General features: G+C 38.6%; 1 protein-coding gene across 1 annotated transcript; it reads left to right on the top strand.

Moving 5' to 3' along the window:
• The first annotated feature begins 929 nt into the window (after positions 1-929).
• Positions 930-20,637, top strand: LOC104030747 (solute carrier organic anion transporter family member 1C1). The gene is made up of 14 exons (XM_009482543.2): positions 930-1,040; positions 1,668-1,809; positions 1,918-2,050; positions 3,505-3,635; positions 3,855-4,001; positions 8,557-8,655; positions 9,456-9,692; positions 10,849-11,013; positions 12,377-12,572; positions 14,904-15,069; positions 16,649-16,830; positions 18,291-18,355; positions 19,532-19,649; positions 20,415-20,637. Exons 1-14 carry the CDS (start codon positions 930-932, stop codon positions 20,635-20,637), a joined length of 2,115 nt encoding a protein of 704 aa, XP_009480818.2.
• The last annotated feature ends 1,530 nt before the right edge of the window (positions 20,638-22,167 follow it).

Genomic DNA, 22,167 nt, shown 5'->3' with positions numbered 1-22,167 from the left:
CAGTTTTCCAACAGAGGAACTTGGCAATAGCTCTTTTCGCCTTGTTATCATTCCAGATCTCTCTGTATTAGCTGGTTTCCCCTCATCAGCTTAATGTACATCAACCAACATAGCTAAGATGACTACTTGTATCAGAGACAATTTTTAAATGGAAAACTTTGGCAGTGTCATTAAAATAGCTACATTTATCATCTGTCTTGCAGGAACTTGTGGGGACTTGTGGACTTAAAGAATGTCATTATTAGTTTCTTTTAATTAGTGCCCTCTTTTTCCCTAATACATCTTTACCTACCATATCTTTTAGCCTATTTTCTCCTCAGTTGTCATTTGTGGTCTGATTCTACAAACATTTATCCAATAAATAACTCTACTCATAGGAATGTTGACAGAATGGTTCAGTATTTCTGCAAATTCATAGATTACACAGTTAGAGAAAATCCTCATGAATATAACATAATATCAGGACCATACTGGATCATACCAAAGGTCCATTTATCCAGGAACAGTGATCAAAACCAGATACTTAAAAGAGAATATAAGAATTGGTTCAAGCATGGTGAAGATTTTTCTCTGACATACTCTCCTAGCCTCCAGCTGCCTAGGGACTTCCCTTCTCTACAAAGATTTCTAAAAACTGTCATCAAGTTGTCTCTAAATTTTCTTTCTATCCAAGAAGGTCCTGAAGTCTTTTAGAAAGCAGATTTCACAAAGCAGGTGCACCAATCCTTAATTCATTACAATGACACTTTGAACACTCTTTAACCTCCTTCCTGAGAAAAGTTGTCCATGTGTAGACGTCTCAAGTAGTGTCTCACCATCTAGTACATCTGAAAAACATTGGAACCTTTATTCTTATGCAAATAATAGTTAATCATAGTGATATTTTCCAAACAGGAACACCTCCATATCAGATCTGGAGGAGGAAAACCATGGACAAACAAATCACTGCTGGCCAACTTAAAGACAAGTCACTCTTCCGGGACAGCGACAGCAGCGCAGTTCCTGCCAAAAGCATGTGCCATACTTGTTCAAAGCTAAAGGTATGAAGAGGAGCCCTCACCACATATTTTCTCTGGAATACTGAAAATGACAATTTGAAGTTCTATCAAAATTCAGTTAGTTCTGTATGACACTGTTTGACACTACAAGTGTTGGAAACAATGCTCTATGTTGTGATTTGAAGCACATAGAAGTCAATAAATGTGTTCAGCAGTTAAAAAAAAGAGGCCATATTTTACTAAGGAATCATTTAGTGGTATGCTGTAGTCATAGTGGTAGTTGCAGCTATTCCTTTTTATTCATGTTTTTTAGAACAGGAGAAGTAGGAGTAATAATACATGCCATAATAATAGTACCAATAATGAAAAACTTAATGCTGCAAGTTTTCCCTAAGGAAGGAAACAGCTAAAACAGTATGTGGTAGAAAGGTAGAAGGTGTACACGGTCAATGTCAACTTCTTTTTCTTTGCAGTAGAAGAGGCTTTAGAGGCCATCCTGAAAGAGAAAGAAAAAATCTTCTGGTTTAATGAAAACAATAGGAAGAATCTCTTCACAAAGAATTAGAAAGCAAAGCATTTGACTTTTGTGTTTCTTGAGTAGGTTGCTCAGGCATCCAGCCATGAAGAAAAAAATATTTCTTTGCAAACTCAATTATTTTCTCTCTTCAGATATTTCTTGGAGCTCTAGCTTTTTCCTTTTTTGCCAAAGGATTGTCTGGAAGCTACATGAAGAGCATGTCCAGTCAAATTGAAAGGAGATTTGAAATCTCATCATCAATTGTTGGCATTATTGATGGCAGCTTTGAGATAGGTGTGTGTACTTTCTTTGAAAGTGGATGAATACTGCTTCTTAATACATTTTTCTCCTAAGAAAAATCTCTTTTTGTAATCTTACTGGTTCTCTTTCCTGTTGATGCAGGTAACTTAATGGTAATGGTGTTGGTGAGCTACCTTGGACCAAGAGTTCATCGACCAAAAATAATTGCTGTTGGATGTCTCATCATGTCCTTAGGAGCATTTTTGTCAGTGATGCCTCAGTTCCTAATGGGACGGTAAATATGGAGAGTTTTCACATTGTGCACTAATTGAACTTGACCATATGAAGTGTTTTTTAATCATACACCTGAGTTAAAAGCTTGACAATAGTAGTTTAACTCTCCAGATAACAGGAAGGTTTTAATAGGTGGATTTTTTAGTATTGACTTTCTGATTTCCTCTCTGAAAGCTTACTTCTTTCTACAGGTAAGAGAGAAATCTCAGTTTTCTATAGAACTTATACATGATTAAAGATAAAGTGGGTTGAATCCTTCACCTGGGATGGATATATATAGATATGCATTTTTTTAGCTGTTCTTTTTTTTATACTTAAGTGAACTGTAATGAGATCTTGATGGAAGAGGTTTCTTTCTCCATGGCGGCTATTCGTACTAAGCTCTTTAAAATTATGAAGATTTGTATCCATCTCCACTGAACTCAAGGAGAGTTAAATATCTAAATACATCTTTGCATCTAAGCTTCAGTGCTTACATAGTTGTCAGAAGAAGTTCATACCTCACCAATCCTTCAGTGTCCTTACTGAATAGTAGTTGAAAATACACCCCCCCCCGTCCCTCAAAAATTAAAATCTATTTGTGCATCTTCTTTAGTTCCAAGACCAATACCTTTGCTAAGGAGGGTATGGAAAGAAAAAATTCTATCTGGGGATCATGGTACAGAAAGCAGCCACAGTCGCTATTCTGCCTGGGAACCTGCACTGCAGGGGACAACACAGGCCTGAAGCAGAGCTATGGAAATCTCTGATTTAACCCAAAGTCACAGCCAAGTTCTGAAGGTTACCCATTCTCCACAACACTGAGCAAAACTCAGTGGCTGCGGGGACCTCACTGTCATTCATCACAATATTAAAGATTACCACTTGATTGCACACACAGAGGGAATATCTGCTCTCCATTTATCCCAATGTAGCATAAACGTACCCAAGCTGGCTTCAGTTCACTTAGCAGCTTTGCTGTAGTAGCTGGCTGCCTAAATACAGACAAACTGGCACATGTGTTTTGCAGCCTGTGTTAATCTCTTTATAGACACAGACTATTATATATAGACACTACTACTAGATCCTTAGCTAGCACAGAAATCTGTTACACATCTGTCACATAGGTAAGAAACTGATGCCAGTATGGAAAAACATCAGCACTCTTGCATGTAGGCAGATGTGGCTGGGCTCTGCCTCTGTCCTTCAGTCTAAAGAATGATCTTTTAAGCCCTGGAAGCAGCTTTTTTTGCTCTTTAGCCTAAGAAAATATTGGAGTTAGAATGGTCAGAGCATTTTGGAAAAGGTATGAAGATGCCTCTTTTTTTTTTTAAGCAAAAGCATTGGAACTGGGTTGCCCCTCTGCTTTGCTTGCATGTTACAGGAATAAATATGTATGGACACAAGGCTCATACACACTTCCTGCAAAGCAGAGTCTTTCATGTGTCAGTTGTATTTTACATGGTTGTTTTGCAGTTATAATTATGAAAGAATCACTGTTACTGTGGACAACTCCTCTACAAGTGTATCAGCTTGCTCCCCAGCATTGTCTGAGGGCCAGCCAGTCACAGATGCTACAGAAACACCCAGCACAGTGAAAGATTTCGGTAAGCAAAAGCTCTGATGCTGGGTTCCCTTCTTCTGCTTATCCCCATTTTATACACCCTCTTTTACTGTAAAGCAGTAAACCCCCTGTTAGAAACTATGACATATAAAGCCCCACTCTATAATGGTTGTAAAAAAAATGCATTTTATGTTATTTTTCTGTTGCAGTAAAGTATTGTCAGAATTATGTTCACAGAAATGTAAATGTTTATGGCCTGCAGGATGTGAGAAAACGACAAATTCCTATCTGTGGCTCTTTGTGTTGATGGGGAACCTTTTACGTGGAATTGGGGAAGCACCAGTTATGCCACTGGGGGTTTCATATATTGATGATTTTTCTAAAGAAGAAAATTCAGCATTTTACATAGGTAATATGCAAATAAGTGAATTTTATGCTAAACTTTCTTTTCTTTAACATTTCCGTAGCCAAGCAAATACTCACCAAAAAAAATTCTATCTGCTCTATTCTGGATACTTTTTGAGTTGTACAGAGACAAAAAAGCAATGCAAAAGAGTTCTCATTTTTTAAGGATATTTACCACATGTTCCTTTTGCTTTCCCCAAGTGGCTTCTGCTACATGTGCCAGTTTTCTCTGTGATGAAGAGAAGCATAATCAAATACTAATTTCTCCAAAATATCTGTCTTATCTGGCATATCATCTGCAGTATCACAGCTTCAGAGGATAAAATTCTTCGTAATCACTGTTTCACAGAGGAGAGAATGATCCTTAATGTAAGGATCAGTAATGTAATCACAGTAATGCAAACATGTTTCAGAAGCTTTTACCTGACTTTTTGAATTTTACGTGCAGCACACTTCCTGATTAAAGCTTTTTAAAGTCACTAGTTACTGAAGGAAAAACCAAACCCTTGCCAGGGTGTTGTAACAAATCCCTTCTAACTGGGTTTTTGTTATTGTTGTTGTTTTGATGGAAGATAGTCTATTGCCCAAGACAGAAAGACTTACACCCAGGTGAATTAATTTATTGCCAAACTTACTTATTAGCATGGAGTGTTTGTGTGGCTGAGGGAGGTCAAAACTACTGCCTGAAGTTGAACTGGTCATAAAGACACAGTTCCAGGGAGAGCTCAGTGTGTAATGCCACAGGGTAAGGCCATTGCAAATGTCTTCATTTGGGGATGAGGAAATCTGCAGGTTGAAGAAAATGGAAGGATTTTGAAGGGAGCTGACAAAAACAAAAGTTCCACTCAGCAGTTATCCAAAATATTGGTAATTGCCTCTGAGCTTCTGATCAACGGTATTTTAAAAAGTTCAGCTGAAATTTTTTCTTGCCAGAATCTGATCTGGGAGAGATTGCAACAGGTTGGGGACTATTGAGGAAGTAAGACTGAAAATATAAAGTAAACACAGATAACAGTATGGATTCAACCAAAATGAAAATTTTTTTGGGACATGCAAGTGAAATAAAGTATTTAGTTTACAGGGTATTAAAATACTTCATTTTAACATTCTGAATAGCAATTTTCAGTCCCTTATTCAATTTTGATGGATTGACCCAATTTGCAAAAAAAATGAGTGTTCAAATAGTCTTTTCCATAGAGCTGAAATTCCTTTTCTTGACCAACTTTAATTCTTTTCTATATGTGATTTTTTTATCAGTTGACTGAATCAATTTATGATCAGTATTTTTGTAAAATACAAAAAAAAAATTGTCCTATAGTAAAAAAAAAGTAAGCCAAGCCTTGCTGATGAATTTTGGGCATTGATCTGGTTATTTGACCCTGAGCAAGAAGTTTCGCCTTCCTCTGTCTCCTTTTTCTCATGCCCTTAGATGTTTTGTTGAGTAAGAACATAAGTTATTTTGAGGCAGAGACAGCTTTTCATTAAGTATCAGTAGAATATGTCATTAAGTGTCAATAGCATGCATTAAAATCTTTTTAACAGAGTTGTAGTGCAAATGCTAATTGACAGCAATAAAACCAGAGTTGCCACAGGAAGGAACAGAAAAGGAAAAATTAGTGTTTTTGTTAATCTGTCTTACAGAATTTAGTAGAGGATGGTATCTTTCCTGTGGAATTCTGTGAGACAGGAAATTGATTTTTTTTTCCGGGAAATTCCATAGTTTTCAGACAGATTTTTACAGAACCTTTTTAATTGATGTAGTTCTACCAGGCCATCAACGTGTTCCTGAGGTGATACAATGCACTGTATACCACATACAGTCCTGAAAGCTCTTCTGTGTAGGGTCACTACTTAGTATGACTGTAAGGTATAATGACCTGACCCTCTGTGTCTACATGCAATTGGCATTTGTCAAGAGACAGGAATATCAGGATCTCAGTGGTTTGCTTTGTTCTGAGAGGGGCCTTTGGTGGGATGACCTTTGAGGCCAACTGCTCTGACTGAGAGGTTATTTCAAAAACACCCCTCCACACTAAGTGCCTAATTTATTCAGGTATTTTATGATCTTCAATGTTTCACTTCTGGTTTTGTGCCTATAGAAGAGTTGCCAACATACACATGAAGATTTCACCTATACTATAAGCTTTCAGTAAGCAATTTTTAAAATGAATTTCTGATTTTATTTGAAACTGGACGGTGACGTGGTTAATTAATGGCAGTAGCCATCAGACTTATCATGTAAGAGGAATAACATACAATTATTTAATGAGGAGTATTTCACTTCCATGGATTTCTCACCAAAGCAGAGGCTTTGAATGAATGAAATTTCATAACTGTGTTGAGCAGTAGCACATAATCTTGTATCTATTGAACCCATCGCTTTAACAGAAACATATCTGAGGCCAGTTTATGTTGTAAATTTTAATACCTGTTACATGCTAAATTACTTATTAATACAAGGGGTTGGCTGAACTATGTGAATATGCAGCAGCTGATCAACAGATAAGGCTTCATGACTTACTGTTTGTGGTTTAGTCTGTTTATGAATTACAAAGAATAAATATTACAAAGGAAAAATATGTTAAGAAAATATCACAGTGAACTTGGTTTTGTTTTATCACAATACAAGCATATTTTCTTAGTGATATTATTCTTGAATTTAAAGGGTATGCAAGTGTGAAATTTAATTTAAAAACTATGCATATGCAAAATTATTGCACATATGCATCTTAGCTTATCTGATAGCTTGTGTTATCTTAAAGAAATATACTGCATACAAGATACAAAGCCATTGGTATGGGTGTGCTGGTTTTTATCTGTTTATTTTAGAAATCTGCCACAGAGTATTTGAACTTTGGACATGAGCTTGCATAGTTCTGAGTAGTAAGTTCTGCTTTAGACTCACTGATAAATAGACATAAAGACCTAATTCGTGGCTTCTAGTGTCAAAATCCTGACTCTGCAGAAGTCAGTCATTTTAGAAGCATCAGGATTTAGTCTAAAAGGCCAGATCTTCCAGTGAAGTAAAATGAGAGAACTAAATGAAAGCAATATGTAATTGGAGCAATGAAGCAAAGATGAAAAATCGTATGGTTAAATTATGCTGTAAGAATTTGTTACAGAAGTCCTTGATCATGAGCTGAGCAATCAGTATATTCAGAAGAGAGTTTGCAAAACCAACAGAAGAAAAATCTCTGCAGTAGAACAACATAGTAGGATTTACAGAGCATAGTGCCAAATGTTCTTGCCATGGGGCAAGAACTGACAGGCACTTGGTGAAGAATTCCTTTTTTTCTAATAGAATTAAGCCTTCTGCAACTTCAAACAGCTCCCAGGTGGCAGTTCCATGCTAGAATTCAGAAATCCAAATCACTGAACTTTTTTTGAAGCTGTTACCCCCTCACAACTAAACATCAACAGATCAACACAAGTGGCAAGGGAATATGAGGACCTATTCTTGAATTATTTTGAAGATATTTTTATTTTATGTTGATTACCAGCAGTGGTCACCAAAATCCAATTGTGCTGTATTTACATACACAGTCAGTAAAATGCAGTCCTAGCTTTCTAGGTTTCTGCTAGCCTTCACAGCTTATTCATTTGCTCCTAGGGGCAGCCCACCTCCTTCCGATACCATGTTATCTCTTTTGTAAGCAGAGACAGACCAGGAAATGGAAGCCCCAGTGAGGCCAGTAGCAAAACTGAAAGCTTCTTTTAAAGAGGTCATTATTTGATCACCAGATTTCTTGATTTTTTCTTTTTAACAGTTGCATAAGTACGTATTAACACAACAGCTGATTTGCTCATTCTGATGCTGAATGAATCAACAAGGATTCTGTCTAATGAACTTTGATCACACACAGGGACACTTATACTCCCTGTAGCCTGCTGAAAATATTCTCAGGGTCCTGTACCTAATTCCATGTCCACACAGTTTTATTGTCCATGTCATCCTAATGTGACTCCAAACTGCAAAGATGTGCCTTCTTAAATGCGCATCATCAGATCAACTATTGCTACTTAAAATTAAACTAGGGACCTGAACACATAGTATAGGGAAATGTCCTGACTTCTACAATCACAGTACATCGTGGAAGCTGTAAATAGAGTTGCAAGTAGACTTACGATACCTCCAACAGGCCTGGAGTTGTATGTTCATTAGTTAACCACCACAAGCTGAACAATGTAACTACAAAAATCTGAGAATTAGGGAGGAGGAGGGGTAAAAATCATTGCAATGTTGTTCTCTTTCTTCCTATTCCTTCCATGACACCAATCTTGCCAATGAAATGCATGCAGGGGTCCACGTGAGACCGCGCTCATTTCAGCAAAGCCCTGTGCAGGTGAAGGAGCCCGCTTTCAACATCGCAGCTAGCACGTTGGCAGCCTATGGCTTATGTTCTTGCTGTGCAGAAGATTCCCAATAGACATCCCCTAATAGCGTAATGGCCTCTCCTGTCTCCTCCTTCCTCTCTCCTTTCCTTGCCCTCAGAGAAGAAGGGGTGCTTGTCAGAGCAGCATTTTGCTCACTCTCCTGTGCTGCCTCCCTTCTCTTACAGGCCTGGTGAGATCCTCGGGCATGTTTGGGCCAACCCTGGGCTTCCTGCTTGGATCTTTCTGTGCCAGCCTCTGGGTTGACATTGGCATTGTGGATATCGGTAAGAGACCGTGTGGTGGTGCATTAACTGAGAAGATGGCTGTATATAGGAACATGCATGTCAAGAAGCACCTTCCCAGCTTACTACTCCAAAAAGGGGGGCTCTCTATAGAGTTCTTCTTACTCGAAATCTGGTGTTATTTACATTTTAATATCCACAGTGTTGTAGTGTGACTGGAATAGCCCTTGATGCAAGACCCCTACCCCCACTGCTGAAAAATTTTGCACCCCTTTTTATGCTTGTGCATGCACTTATTACACCCTTGCTGCGCAGCTGAGAACAAATGAGCAAATGAAAAGCCATCCCCACGTTGAGGGAACAGTGAAAGGCCTTTGCTCATGGACACTTTCAACACTTGGCAAAACTTACGTTCTCTTAAAAAGCGTGCAGCAAAGATTCATATGAAAACTCATTTCATTGTACAAATTGCTTTCAAATCTAATCCCAGGGAAAGTCTGAGGAACTTCAAGGAAAAACTGTTGAGTTTGGGGATGGAAGAAGGAGGGGACAGTGGGAAATTGAGAAAGAGAAGTTCTTTTTGGGTGGTGAAGGACCCTCTTGCTGTCATTGCCGCAGGAAGTGTTGGAAGATTGTGGCAAGGAAATGCCACCATGGGTCTAGATGGAGACATCTATTTTTGACTGCATGGGGCTGATTTGATACAAGCTGCATTTGAATTCTTCATATGAAACATAAATAATCTCTGTTCTGGTCTTTAAATAATATATATAAGGATACCTATAGTAAGTTTAATTGCTCTTCATATTTAATTTATTTTCCTGTCTTTCTGTATTTTATAGAGGTCATCAGCATAAATCCTAAGGATACCCGTTGGGTTGGTGCCTGGTGGCTTGGATTGCTTATCTGTGGAGCAGTCAACTTCATTGCTTCATTGCCTTTCTGGTTTCTGCCTTACTCCTTACCAAAAGAAGGAGAGAATGAAAATATGAAGATTAGTCACTTGCCTGTTCAAGGAAATCACTGTAAAATAGACCCCCCAGCTCAGCCACAGTTAAAGTTCTCAGAGGCAGTAAAAGGTGAAAGATTATTGCCCAAATGTTTGCATATGAATTCTCTCTCATGGGTTCATTCTGAGCTGAGCATGGATTTGCACAATCCTCAGCAAAATGCACATTTCTGCAGTTTCTGCAAAAATGCTCTCTTCAATTTGTAGTGTTATAATTACATGGTAATGGTGTGTTTCAGTCCTCTCCTTATGTCAGACAGCTGGGAAAAGCTTGTGCTGTTGCTTTGAGCACCAGAGATTCTCCGTTCAACATGATAGTTATCATATGATGTATTACAGCTATAATACTGTGATTATGAAGGAAGAGGGGGGAAAACATCCCATCCCTTGTTAATGACCAATCCACAGCTGGCAAGTTACTGTTTCGCTGAGGCCAACATATGGGAGGGAAACATGGGGCTAAGTACTACATTAGCTGTTGGAGGGATTTCACTGGATTCATAGCTCCTGTGTATGAGTTCAGTGATGCTAAATTAACCTTGTATAGGCAATATCAGACCCAACTACCCATTGCTGGACTCCCCCAAGTGTTTTATTCATATGTACGTATGCACGTGCACCCCTTAGTGGCTATGGCAGATGTGTTTTGAACTCTCATCTTTTAGGCACGTGTGCCAACAGTCAGGCTACAGGCTAAATGCAGGGTTTTGTCCTCATTTTAATTTCAGGGACTTGGATGCTCTTAATCAAAGGTCTCGGGAAAGGTTCCAGCCTTTTGCTGGGTCAGGTGTTCCCTTTCTCTGAATATCAGCCTCATGTGGGGCTCTTGAGTGGTTTGTGAAGGCTCCTGCTTTAGGCACCAAACTTTTCACTTGGTATGAGTCTTAATGCTCCTCTAGGGACGCTCTCCTGTACAGGCATTGAGAATCAGCGTTGCAAGCCTTAGTGCCTTTGATGAATAGTCCTATGTCACACACAAGATAATCTAGGATTTCTGATCCCCAGTTCAGCACCCACTCTGCCATTCAGCCTTGCTGCGCCTGTAAGTCATGTGTTGGTAATGAGGAAAACTCTGTTTTCCTCAAGCATATGTTTTGATTGGCAAAGAATTATAACGTGCAATACAGCCTGTAATTAAATCAAAGTTAGTTTTATTATCTAAAGGATGTCAAAACAACTCTCCTCTGTGTTTAGCAGGGTGTACAGCATAAACCTCTCCATTGCAGATTTCTTCCCAGCTCTGAAGAAGCTGTTTGGAAATCCAGTTTTCCTGGTGTACATCTTCCTCACTATTCTGCAGTACAATTCTCTTGTTGGTTTGATAACCTATGAGACAAAGTTTATGGAGCAGCAATTTAATGTATCAGTGTCAAGAGCCATCTTTCTAATTGGTAGGTGCCTGTCCTTTTAAATTCCAGTTTCAAAAAGGAAGCTTTTCTTTGTTATTTTGTCTTCCTTTTTGGGAGGAACTCCTGTGAACTTTTTTGGTTAAAAACCAGTATGTAGTGGTTTATTAATGTTCCTACGGTATTTTGAAAATGGAAGTTAATTTTAGTGTTAATTTGCTTAGTGTTCCTAATTTAGTGAGGTAGACGATTATTAGAACTGGGTGATTTCTTTTTTGGCTGAAGTTTTTTTCAGAGTGAGATTTGGGTTATGAATGTGTCTGTTTTCATGAACAAAAACACACATAAACTGCAACTAAGTAACAACTGAAAGAAAAAAACATTTAATTTAGAAAACGTCTAATGAAATATGTGATTTTCCTTTTCAGAATAACATCTTGGTATAAATGTTCTTCCATTTTGATTACAAATACAAATTTTATAAGCAATAAGAAACCAAAATGTAAAATTGTGAATCATTTCATTCAGCTCAAAACTCTTTTTCTATTTGCCAGTTCTGTCAAAAATAAGTTCTTTATAGTGTTCTACAAAAAAAGAATGCTGAAATTATATTGATCTTACAGTGCATAATATTGTCTCATAACCTGGCCAGAAAACCGGGGTATTTGAGGTCATTGTAGAATTGATCTTCCATTACTTTAATCTGAAGGCACCCTGCTTTGCTGCAGGTCAGGTACAAATGTGGGAAGAACTTTCTTTTTCCTATCTTTTTTTTGGATGCAGGGACAGTTTTACAAAAACATCACCATAAAAAACAACCAACCAAAAAAAAAAAACCACAGAGAAAGGCAAATCCCTCACAATAAAACCTTGTAAAAGCTCTTTATTTAGCATGTAAATATTAGGGCTGGAGTTTGTGAAATACTGAACAGATTAAATCTAAATGCAAATCTTTCCATGATTCACTCTCAGAGTAAAATGGAATCCAATGCAAAACCAGACGCTGCTTCCTTTCATCTTCCGTTTTGGAGATTTTTTTTTTTTTGGTAACATTCAGAAAGTTTCATGTTTTATTTTAGATTAAGAAGTGCCCATGAGCTAAGACATTTATCTCACTCACTCCAGTTTCTAACAGGCACTTGTATAGCTTTTATTATATCAGTATACATACGTAAAAAGGTAAGGAATACTGAGGAACTAAGCTTTTTAAAGTCATAACATGATTTGAAAGAAAATGAGGAAGTAAACAAAATTACTTTAAGGTAATAAAAAGTCTTAGAACCTTGAAGGATCAGTCCAAAAATAGGTCAGCATCTGATATTTTGGAAACTACTAGAACCAGATATTTATTCTGAAAAGGTCAATGTAAGTGAGAGAAGTTAACATTTTTATTACCTTCTATTTGCAGGTGTGATACTTTTACCCGTCACAATCCTGGGGATGTTTCTAGGAGGCTTTTTGATCAAGAAATTCAAACTTCACATAACTGAAATGACAAAGTTCGCATGCATCACCTTTATAGTAGCATATCTGTTAAATCTCTTGTACTTTACGTGCAGTTGTGAGGTGCTCCAGGTGGCTGGTTTGACAGCGCCCTACTCTGGGTTTGTATCCCCTTGGGTTTGTGTTGATTGTGTCATTTGTCATGGTTGCTTCCTGACCTGTGCAGAACATGATGCACACATGTGTATTCTTCTACTCGCACAAACTAATCTGGGTTTGAAATCTCCTCTGGGCTACAAACCACCTACTCTAGAAAACATTTCTGAAAAACATTTCTAGAAAACGTTCTGAAACGTATCTTTGTTGATTTAGTGTAGCATATTGCTATATCTTTTTGCATTAAAAAAATGTGTCTGATTAAAGAGAACAAATTTTTGTTGAAGTTGACCTGTATTAGGTCATCTGCTAGTGTCAATCAGTGTGGTTTCAGCTAGAGTGGAGCCACTATGATTATATCATTTTACCTCTCTCTTGGTGGTGATACACATGAGAAAATCCTAGATTTTGAGATAGACTTGTCAGGCTGAAATGATACCTAGTGTTGAGGATGGGCAGAATATCCCGATTTTGGTTTTCAAACTTCATTTAAATGGGACATTTCTTTTTCTAAATTGTTTATTGCTGGATATTGACAATATACCTCTATAGTCTGGCAAATCCTAATTAAGATGAAATCTATCACAGGCAAATAAATATTTTATATTCTATTTCAATTTAAATTCAATTTTAATTTAAAGCCAGTCTTCTCCTACCATGTAGGGGGCAGGATGTAAAAAAAATGTTGGAAGTGGCTTCCCCATAGTGCCCCAATGGCTTTGCACTAGAAGGGACCATCCTCTAGATCAGTAGTTACCAACCTGCATGGGGAGTTACCAGCCTCCCTTGGTATTTGGAGCTGCTGACCTGCTTGCATCCATTTTCTCAGCTGGGAGGTAGAAAGTGGTCATGTCAGGAGTGTGTGCTGCCCAAACAGATGTTTTCCCCCTCCCTTACCAGGACCATGGTCATGCTTTCTTGAGAACATTTTGCTGACTCTAGCAGCCTGCCACAATTGCCTATTGTTTAAATTTAGCTCTGTCTGGTCCAACAAATTTCAAGGGATTTTAAAGGATTAAACTGAATCCAGCAGGGCTTGCTAGATTTTCAGTTGAGACAGAAACTCAGTCCTGTGTATTTGAAACTGAGTCTATGTTCAGGGAAATATTGAAGTGGTCTTGGCAAACCTGACACCCAGTTCATCTTTGAGGTTAGTTACATAAAAAATGTCAGACGTTCATGCAGTGGAGATAACTGGTTGAGTTCAACATCTGATACTGTAGAGTGAATTAAAAATAAGCAGAAACATCAAGACAGCAAATACAGAAAGAGCAATTACAGTTTCTCCAGGAGAACAGAGACACGCGCTAGGATTGTTCTGGTTAAGCAACTCACATACTGTTTTACCCACTTAATAATTTGTGGTATGAAGACAAGCAACAGCCTAACGAGGGCTAAACCCCCCAGTTACTTTCCCTCCTGAAAGACTTAGGAGAAATGTAGCCCCCTTGAGGTAAGGAGGAAGAAAAGGCAAATTTTGAACACTTTTTCCTTTATATTGTGAGTGACTTCAAAGCAGGGGTGATTTGTAGATGGTGGACTCCTAACACTTTCTGGAAATTGAGCCCTGCTACCATGTCCTCAGAGTCACTGGCCACTTTTTAAATTCTCAATTCTAGTTGTCATCCACTTAGTTTAACTCCTTGGAGCCTGATTTTGATGTTTCTTACAGAAATGTTGGTAAAAGTGGAAGCTATGAAAGTCCATGATAATATACAACAAGAAATGAGATCTGATAAGAAATGGGGCTCAAGCCTGTCCCAGGTGCAGGGCTGCTGCTGCTGAATATGATTAGAGCTGAGACAGAAGCAGCACTTCTCACTCAGACTCATGCAACTTTCATTGCCACTAACTGCCTCTGATCCAGTGATAAAAATGTCAAAGACATCTTGCTGCTGTGGTTTTACACAGTTTAATATCGCCACTTCTAGCACCCAGATACGGTGTGATATCTGCTGCTAAGGAGAAGCATGACCAATCTACAGGTGATAAGAGATTCTAGGTGTGATTTTCTTTTTCTTGGGTAGAGCCTTCAAATGAAAAAGTAATACCAAATATTCCCTCCCAGCCAAGAATACCTAGTTTTCGAGTTGCATGCCTTTTCAGCAACAATCCATAAAAATGTTAAAGCTTGATGAAATATCTCAAGAGAGCTTTGGTTTAGCTGAAATTAGCTTAGTCTCCATATGACAACTTCACAGTCCATTGGATGGTAGCAGATACCTGTCCATGTTGATTGTTTCACTTTCTCCACTTTTTTCCTGCCTAATCCCTGATATTTTGTTTGACTATATAATTTGACTAAATAATTCTTCTATTTCTTTGTTTTTCTCCAGATTAAAGCATCTTTCCTCCCCCAAAAACAGCTTCATGGCCAGTTGCAATGCTGACTGCAGCTGCAAGCTGGATCAGTGGGACCCTGTATGTGGGGATAATGGGATCACTTACATGACAGCCTGCTTTGCGGGATGTAAATCATCAACCGGCATGGGAAAGAATATGGTAAATATATAGGTGGATAGATGATTATTTAGTAAGGCCTGCTGCAATAAGACAAGGGGTAATGGTTTTAAACTAAAAGAGGGTAGATACAGACTGGATATAAGGAAGACTTTTTTATGATGAGGGTGGTGAAACACTGGAACAGGTTGCCCAGAGAGGTGGTAGATGCCCCATCCCTGGAAACATTCCAGGTCAGGTTGGACAGGGCTCTGAGCAACCTGATCTAGTTGAAGATGTCCCTGCTCCCTGCATGGGGGTTGGACTAGATGACCTTTAAAGGTCCCTTCCAACCCGAACCATTCTATGATTCTATGATTATAGATATAGCTAGATTTGTCCTTCTATTAATTTTTTGGCTTTGTTATTAAGAAATCCTGTACACATAAATGTCCATTCTGTACAGTTTAACCTTGTAGTAGAAACTGAGTTAGTGCAAGGTTGCAGGGAGGGTTTTTAAAGCAGTTGGGGTGAGGTAAGTAAGCTATTCAGGAAAGACATGAAAACCTCAAACTCTTGAGTTACATTTTTTGAATGCTTTTATTTCAATTTTTTTTTGTAATTTATTTTCTTCCCAGCAAAATGACCATAAATTTGGCTTTAAGTTTCTCAGTAGATCTCTTACTGCACAGGTACAATGCAGTTAAGAGGGGCTTGCTTTGAAAGACCTTTACTAGTTGGGTTGTTATACTAGCAAAATTCCATGGTATCAACTCATGTGCAGCAGACCTGTACAAAATTGTGAGTGCTGGTTTCACAAGCTGTTACAGATGATACTGGAATTGCCTGCTTTCCTAAGCTGCCATAGCTCAGGAAAGCAAGTCATAACTCTAAATTGTACACCCAAGACGTCCCATAAATATACAGCTGGCCATTTTGTCCAGTGTATCAGCAGCAAAGCCATTTCCAGGACTTCAAGCAATCCTACCTGGGCAAGACCATTAAAAACAGTAGGTTTGCAGAAGTGTGTGCAAATGGTCATGTCTTCTGGCAGAAGCAGAATTGTCTTCATGTAACAATACTGAAAGAGACAGGCATCATTTTCAGGCTTATATCGATATATCCCAGCAATATTCTCCTGCTTCACTTCAGGGGAATCAGCTTTCAAAGGCATGTTTTGTGCTAACTTCAAAGGCTATGAAACAGCCCTCTCTCAATCCAGCACCAAATGCTCTTTTAGATACATAACGATAGATATGCATGATTGCATTGTTGGGTCCACATCTATATTTTTATTCGTCTTTTATTTGTCTACTTGATAGGATTCCTGAGCAGAATTGCTGGAAAACAGTTCACGTCTGAATTTTATAGCTTTGACCCATTTTAAGCATACACAGAGCACCTTCTGTCCTAGCAATGGCATGGCTGAAACTAGAGTCACAGTTGCTTTGTGTCACTGGAGCAGCTCAGAGTGGGCATACCAATGAACTTGGCCATCAGTTTGCAAAGGTGATTAGGGAGGTTCTTTCAGCATAAACAACAGCCTGCCTGTTATGGGGAGTGAAAAATCTAGATACTGAAATAGTTTTTGTGCCACTGAATTCTGATTAAAGAAATTCTCCTTCTCATCTTCTCCTTTCAGGTGTTTCACAATTGCAGCTGTGTGGAAGGACAAGTGCATGGACTTGGCAATTCCTCTGCAGTTCTGGGACAATGCCAAAGAGAAAGCTGTACCAAAGCATTTCCCTATTTTTTAGCATTACAGACTGCATGTGCATTTATTTTAGCCTTAGGAGGCACTCCTACATACATGATTATGTTTAGGTGAAATACTTTACCTTACTTGACCATAAAGCTTGGGGAAAGAGAAACAGAATATAGTATCTACTATTTCATTCCTATTGTGAGGAATGGCATGCTGATGACATTGGGGCCCTGAGTCTTTGCCTGTACTCTGAAATCCAGAGTAAATCTGTTCAGAGACACAGAAAAATGCCTGTCCACCAATTTAATTCTAAATAGGATTCTAATTTAAGGCTGAGTAGATACTTTGGTGATGAAATGGGTGGGCCATATCCTGATCCTGAATATTTGGTTTTCACTTCCAATGACAGGGATGTTTTTAACAGAGCAATGAACTTGAAATAAGATGCAGTGCTAAGCCAGATCCAAGGTGACTATGCTGTTCACATTACTTAGGAGAAAAACATTCACCTTTGTTAAGCCTTGCCTCAGAATGTTTTCTGTGTCATGAGAAGTCTGATACTCCCATTTTTTGTCAAGCTGTTATAAACAGAACTGTGTCAAAAGCAATAGTTTTTTTATTTTTATTTCTTCAGCTGTAAAGCAGTACTGCTATTTTATACTCAGAAGAAAAGACAGTGTTCTGTGCCTTTTGCATGGAAGCTTCTTTCCACTTGTGCTCATGGGTGAATTGCAGTCCTCAGTAGTTAGCATGCATGACTAGATAACTCACTTTGTTAAGCTGCTGATTCTTCTGAAGCATTTCTTTTTCTGTTTTTCTATATTCTTACCACATGCCTGGATTATGGACAAGGGTAACTTTGCTGGGCAAAGTTTTCCAAATGCTATATAATGTGTATAATGAAGAGCCTTTCATGTTAATGCTGAAAAGACAATATACTGACGTATAAGCTCCAGTTCAGGGAACAGGCTGGCCATAGCAAGTCTCCCTCCTGCCCCTGTGCCAGCTCAGTACTCCCCTCTGGTTTTGTGAATTCTTCCAGTTCATCTGATGGACATGGGCTGTTTCTCCACTGGTAGGAATGAGGTACTTTTGTAGCCAGTTAACTCATGTTTGCTGTCTCTCTCTAAAATGCGAGAGGCAGAGGTGGGTTTTACCTGCACGTAGCTAGCAAGGACTGCACACCCTTGTTCCTTCTGTTCACCATTGCACAGTACAGTTCCTTCTAAAGCAAGGAAGCTTCCTGGAGATTAACTTATGGACACGGAGTGCCTACTTTTAGTTGGTTCACTTTAATTTTCCCATGCACGCTCTCCCAAAAGTCTTTACAATCTGTTCTCCTTGGGTTCAAGATCAATTTTGGTAGATTTTCCCATTGATTTCAACGAGAGTTCATCCACTTAAGTCAACAGAAGGAGGCTCTACATCTGAACTTTAACTTTGGTGAATGTTTTCAATTAGGGTTTGAGTGGACTATGCTCGGTAAACCACAGTACTCTTGCAGATGTTCACAGAATGGCTATAGGTACATAAATCTTTTGTGCCCCAATACAATGTACTATTTTTGTTTCCTTTTTAGATCTGTTTCACCAGACCTGAAATCCTTTGCTGTTGGGATTGAAACTTTAGGTGGTAGAGTACTAGGTAATACTTCATTTCTTTGTGGGATTCAAGTAGGTAGTCAAAGAGACAGACCAAAGGTAGCCAGTGCAATGTCCTTGCTCCAGATGAGAACAGAAGAAATTTTCCAAAATTTTAATTTGTAAGCAGACTATGCATTTCAAAAGTTTCGGAGGAGCTTGCTACATGTTTCCTGGTATGTAATTACATATTATGATTATCTCTTCAGAATTTTTCTATGCAGGAAAGGAATCAGGCAAAGGAGGGAAACTGCATTGTACTCTTTTTTTTTAATTATTTTTTATTTGTGGACACAACTACCTGAGATGGATATCCTTAACACCAGTGCTCCCTGTTGCTGACCATTTTTCACTTAGAGCTACCATGTACCCTGCCTATTATTTTCTTTCTTGTGTTTATCTGCAGGAAATGATCGTTACAGTCTTCAGGCATGTACTCTGCCATGCCTCTGACAAACCTTGCCTTATCTTCACTTTCTTGCTGATTTTTGAGATCTCCTCCATGCAGACAAGCCCAAGTAGTCATTTGGATCTCTCTCCTAATCTCCATATTTTAGCTGAATGTTGCAGAAAGTCAATCTTGTGCCTTTATGAAACAGTTTTCTTCACAAAACTGCACATTATCCCTGAAACAGCTTACTGATTATATTAAAGCATTACGACTGTCTAAAAGGAATTCTTTTAGTACTACATAAGTAATACACTTATTACCTGGTTGGTTTTGAGCAAATGCTTAATTTCAGCCTTTTACACTCAGCTAACCATTTTTAATGAAACTGTTGTGTGATACCTGAATAGATCCATTAGTATACATAAATATTAACATGTCATGGCACGTAATTCCACACCAGGGACTGAAAAAGAAATGTTAGTTGTACTATTTCTTTAAACAACAGAAGTTATAATTCTAATAAAAATGCCATTAAAGTAGAATTACTAACATTTCCCTTGCTGACTATAATAATGATGCTATAATCTTCCATCCTTTCAACCCCTTTAGGTACTTGCTTAAATATTTTCACAAATCTTGGAATCTCAAAGCTGGAGCTGGATATTTAGTCCCATTTTATGCAGCCATGATTCAGAAACCCTGACATTAATTTCCTCATTTATTTACCATGACATTAAACGGTGAGATCTTCATGTCTGAGAGATCATGTAATAAGAATTTTCTTTGCAGGAGGACTCCCAGCCCCTATTTATTTTGGTGCTTTGATAGATGAGACCTGCTTGAAATGGGGGACAAAAAACTGCGGGGGATCTGGATCTTGTCGGGTATACGACACCAAAGCATTCAGGTAAGCGGAAATCTTTGGGAAGGGGTTGGGAATTTGGCTTCCGAGGCAGCTTTGGGCACCAAAGACCAAGGTATGCTTTGCCCATGACAATTGTCAATAGACTGATTAGGGTACTAAAACCACCAAAACTCCTTAATTTGACTAGGCCTTAATAGATCAAATAGGCCAAATAATTTTGATTCAATCTGACATGTGACATTGCAGTACACTGTCTTACATCACCAGAAGTAGTTCCTTTATTGAAGCCTTAGTGCACTGAATAACTCTGCGATGCTTTGTCTTTGTGGGAGACTGAAAAACCATGGAGTAGGTGTAGTACTGAAGACACTCTTCCTCATCCCTCATTTCTCTGCTTCTTAATGTATAAGACAGCTCACAAAATCCACTTGGAGAGGGGACCCAAATAACTGCTGGTGCATGGAGAACTGTGGTGAGGAGCCAGTGAGGGGCTGAGGGAAGGCTGGGACAACAGGCAAAGCCCCAGCTGGTGCAGCTCCTCCTGTCCCATCCCTAAAATATCATCTGCTGAATGGGAGAACTCTTCAGACAGGAGGTATTTCTGCTACGAGTATAGGACCTGATTAGAACCTGCCTGGGACTAAAACCCATGAGATTGTTTGCTTTCTGTTTGTGATTTTGAGACGTGGAGCAATACCTGGCTGAGAATAGATGGTTTTGCCAAAGTGTGTTTGACATCTTACCTGCTTCTGCTCAGAAGTGACAAGCTTTATTAATATAAACATATTTTGTCACCTTTTTTTCTAGAAATGTCTATCTTGGCCTCATTGCAGGACTACGGGCAGGATGCTGTCTCTTATACATAGTGCTCTTTGTTTTAATAATGAAACGCTTTAAACCGGATGGCAAAGAGATGTCAAATATTAAAAATACAGAAAGATCAACCAGCAAAGAACCAGCTACTGCCAACAAAAAAGACATTCTTCCTGGTGCAAGAACCTCAGAGGAGAGTGAGGAAACTTGTATGTAAAAAAAAAAAAATGAAACAGCCTTTTCTTAACTCTGCCTATGCTTCAGTTTTTCTAAGCACAACAGGGGTCTAATTACTGACCAACAACTAGTTTACATTTTGAGGGTTCAAAAAAAAAATCTTTGAAGCATTGACTTTTAATTTTCTTTACCTTGTCCTCTTTCTCTCCTCATCTGAAACAATAGGGGGAAAAGGTTTTCAAAATTTAGGGGAACTCTCCCATCCTCTTTCTCTAAGTCCCTTTCTAGACTGACAGTAAGATTAGCCAAAATTTTTCAAGTGCCATACATTTGATTACGATTGAAAAATGAAAGAGAAGAAATCCACAATAAGCTGCTTTTCCATTTTTCACCTACTATATTTCAAGTCCTTTTGCTCTGTATTTAGTCCTATAGCTCTAAATGACTAATTGACTTACAATTGCCCAGTTGCTCTGACGGCCTTTGCTGTGTGGTTCATGACCAGAGCTCTTCGTTCCAGACTGGGTCCCACAGCTCATGCTCAGGTGAGAGCCCCAGGGCTGTCAGTGAGCACTCCCTGAACAAGAACTGCACAACGACTTTGGGGTTTGGCTTGAACACAATAAACAATCAAAAGGGTTTGCAAACAAAAGAAAGTGGTGTATTAATTTTACAGCACATCTCAGTATTGAGTTTGAGTGAAATTACTCTGAACTGATGCAATAAAGTGATAGGTATTGAAGTTTCTTCAGGTGTTTTTTTGTTGTTTGTTTGGTTGGGTTTTTTTGGTGTGTGAGTAGGCATTTTTATCCCAATGAGCACTGCATTTATACCACATGTATATAGATTTCCTTCCTTGTTTAAGGAACCTCTGGTAAGCCTTGAAATACAGTACTGAAAACTTGCAAATTTACAGCTTTTCACAGACAGCCTAGTTCAGAGAGAAACTTTTTATTAAAGGATGTTTCCAACAGTCATTACTGGGAAAAAAAGTCTCTAAAAATAGTTGAAGTGTGATATTTCATTGGCAGCTCTCATGATGTACCTTCACAATGGGAGCAAACATCCCTAGTAAGATCACTGTAGGTTTTGTCTCCATCATCACAGCCATTTTGCTTTCTTTTCTGAAGGGTATCTCTGCTCCCTGTGGTCCTGTGCACAAGCCTAAACCTAAGAAACAAGCTTTCTTTCCAAATCTTAAACTTCCTCAGGATATGGAAGACAGCACTGTACTAATATAAAGAAAATCTACAACCTTTTATCCGAGAACGCAGCAGAGCAGAGGGCTAAAAAGAGAGACTCTCCGTATTAAATGATCTTCTGACCTTTCTTCTACCATCTGCCCTGTGTAAGTGCAAGAACAGGAATGGGAAAAGGGTTGATGTGGTACTCACTGAAAGCAAGTTCTTCATATCCTGGCCTTGGGGATGGAGTTGTTTGCATTTCATTGCTTAAAGACAATGACCAGCACATTTAGACATTGTCTTTATTATAAACTCCCAGCAGATATGGGGAAGTGGTGTGTGTTATAAGGGAACAGGAATGAAAGCTTCTCTAGTACAGATGATAT

Source organism: Pelecanus crispus, chromosome 1 (assembly GCF_030463565.1).
Source record: "Pelecanus crispus isolate bPelCri1 chromosome 1, bPelCri1.pri, whole genome shotgun sequence".
NCBI classification, from domain to species: Eukaryota; Metazoa; Chordata; class Aves; order Pelecaniformes; family Pelecanidae; genus Pelecanus; species Pelecanus crispus.
This window is presented reverse-complemented; position numbering and strand designations above follow the sequence as displayed.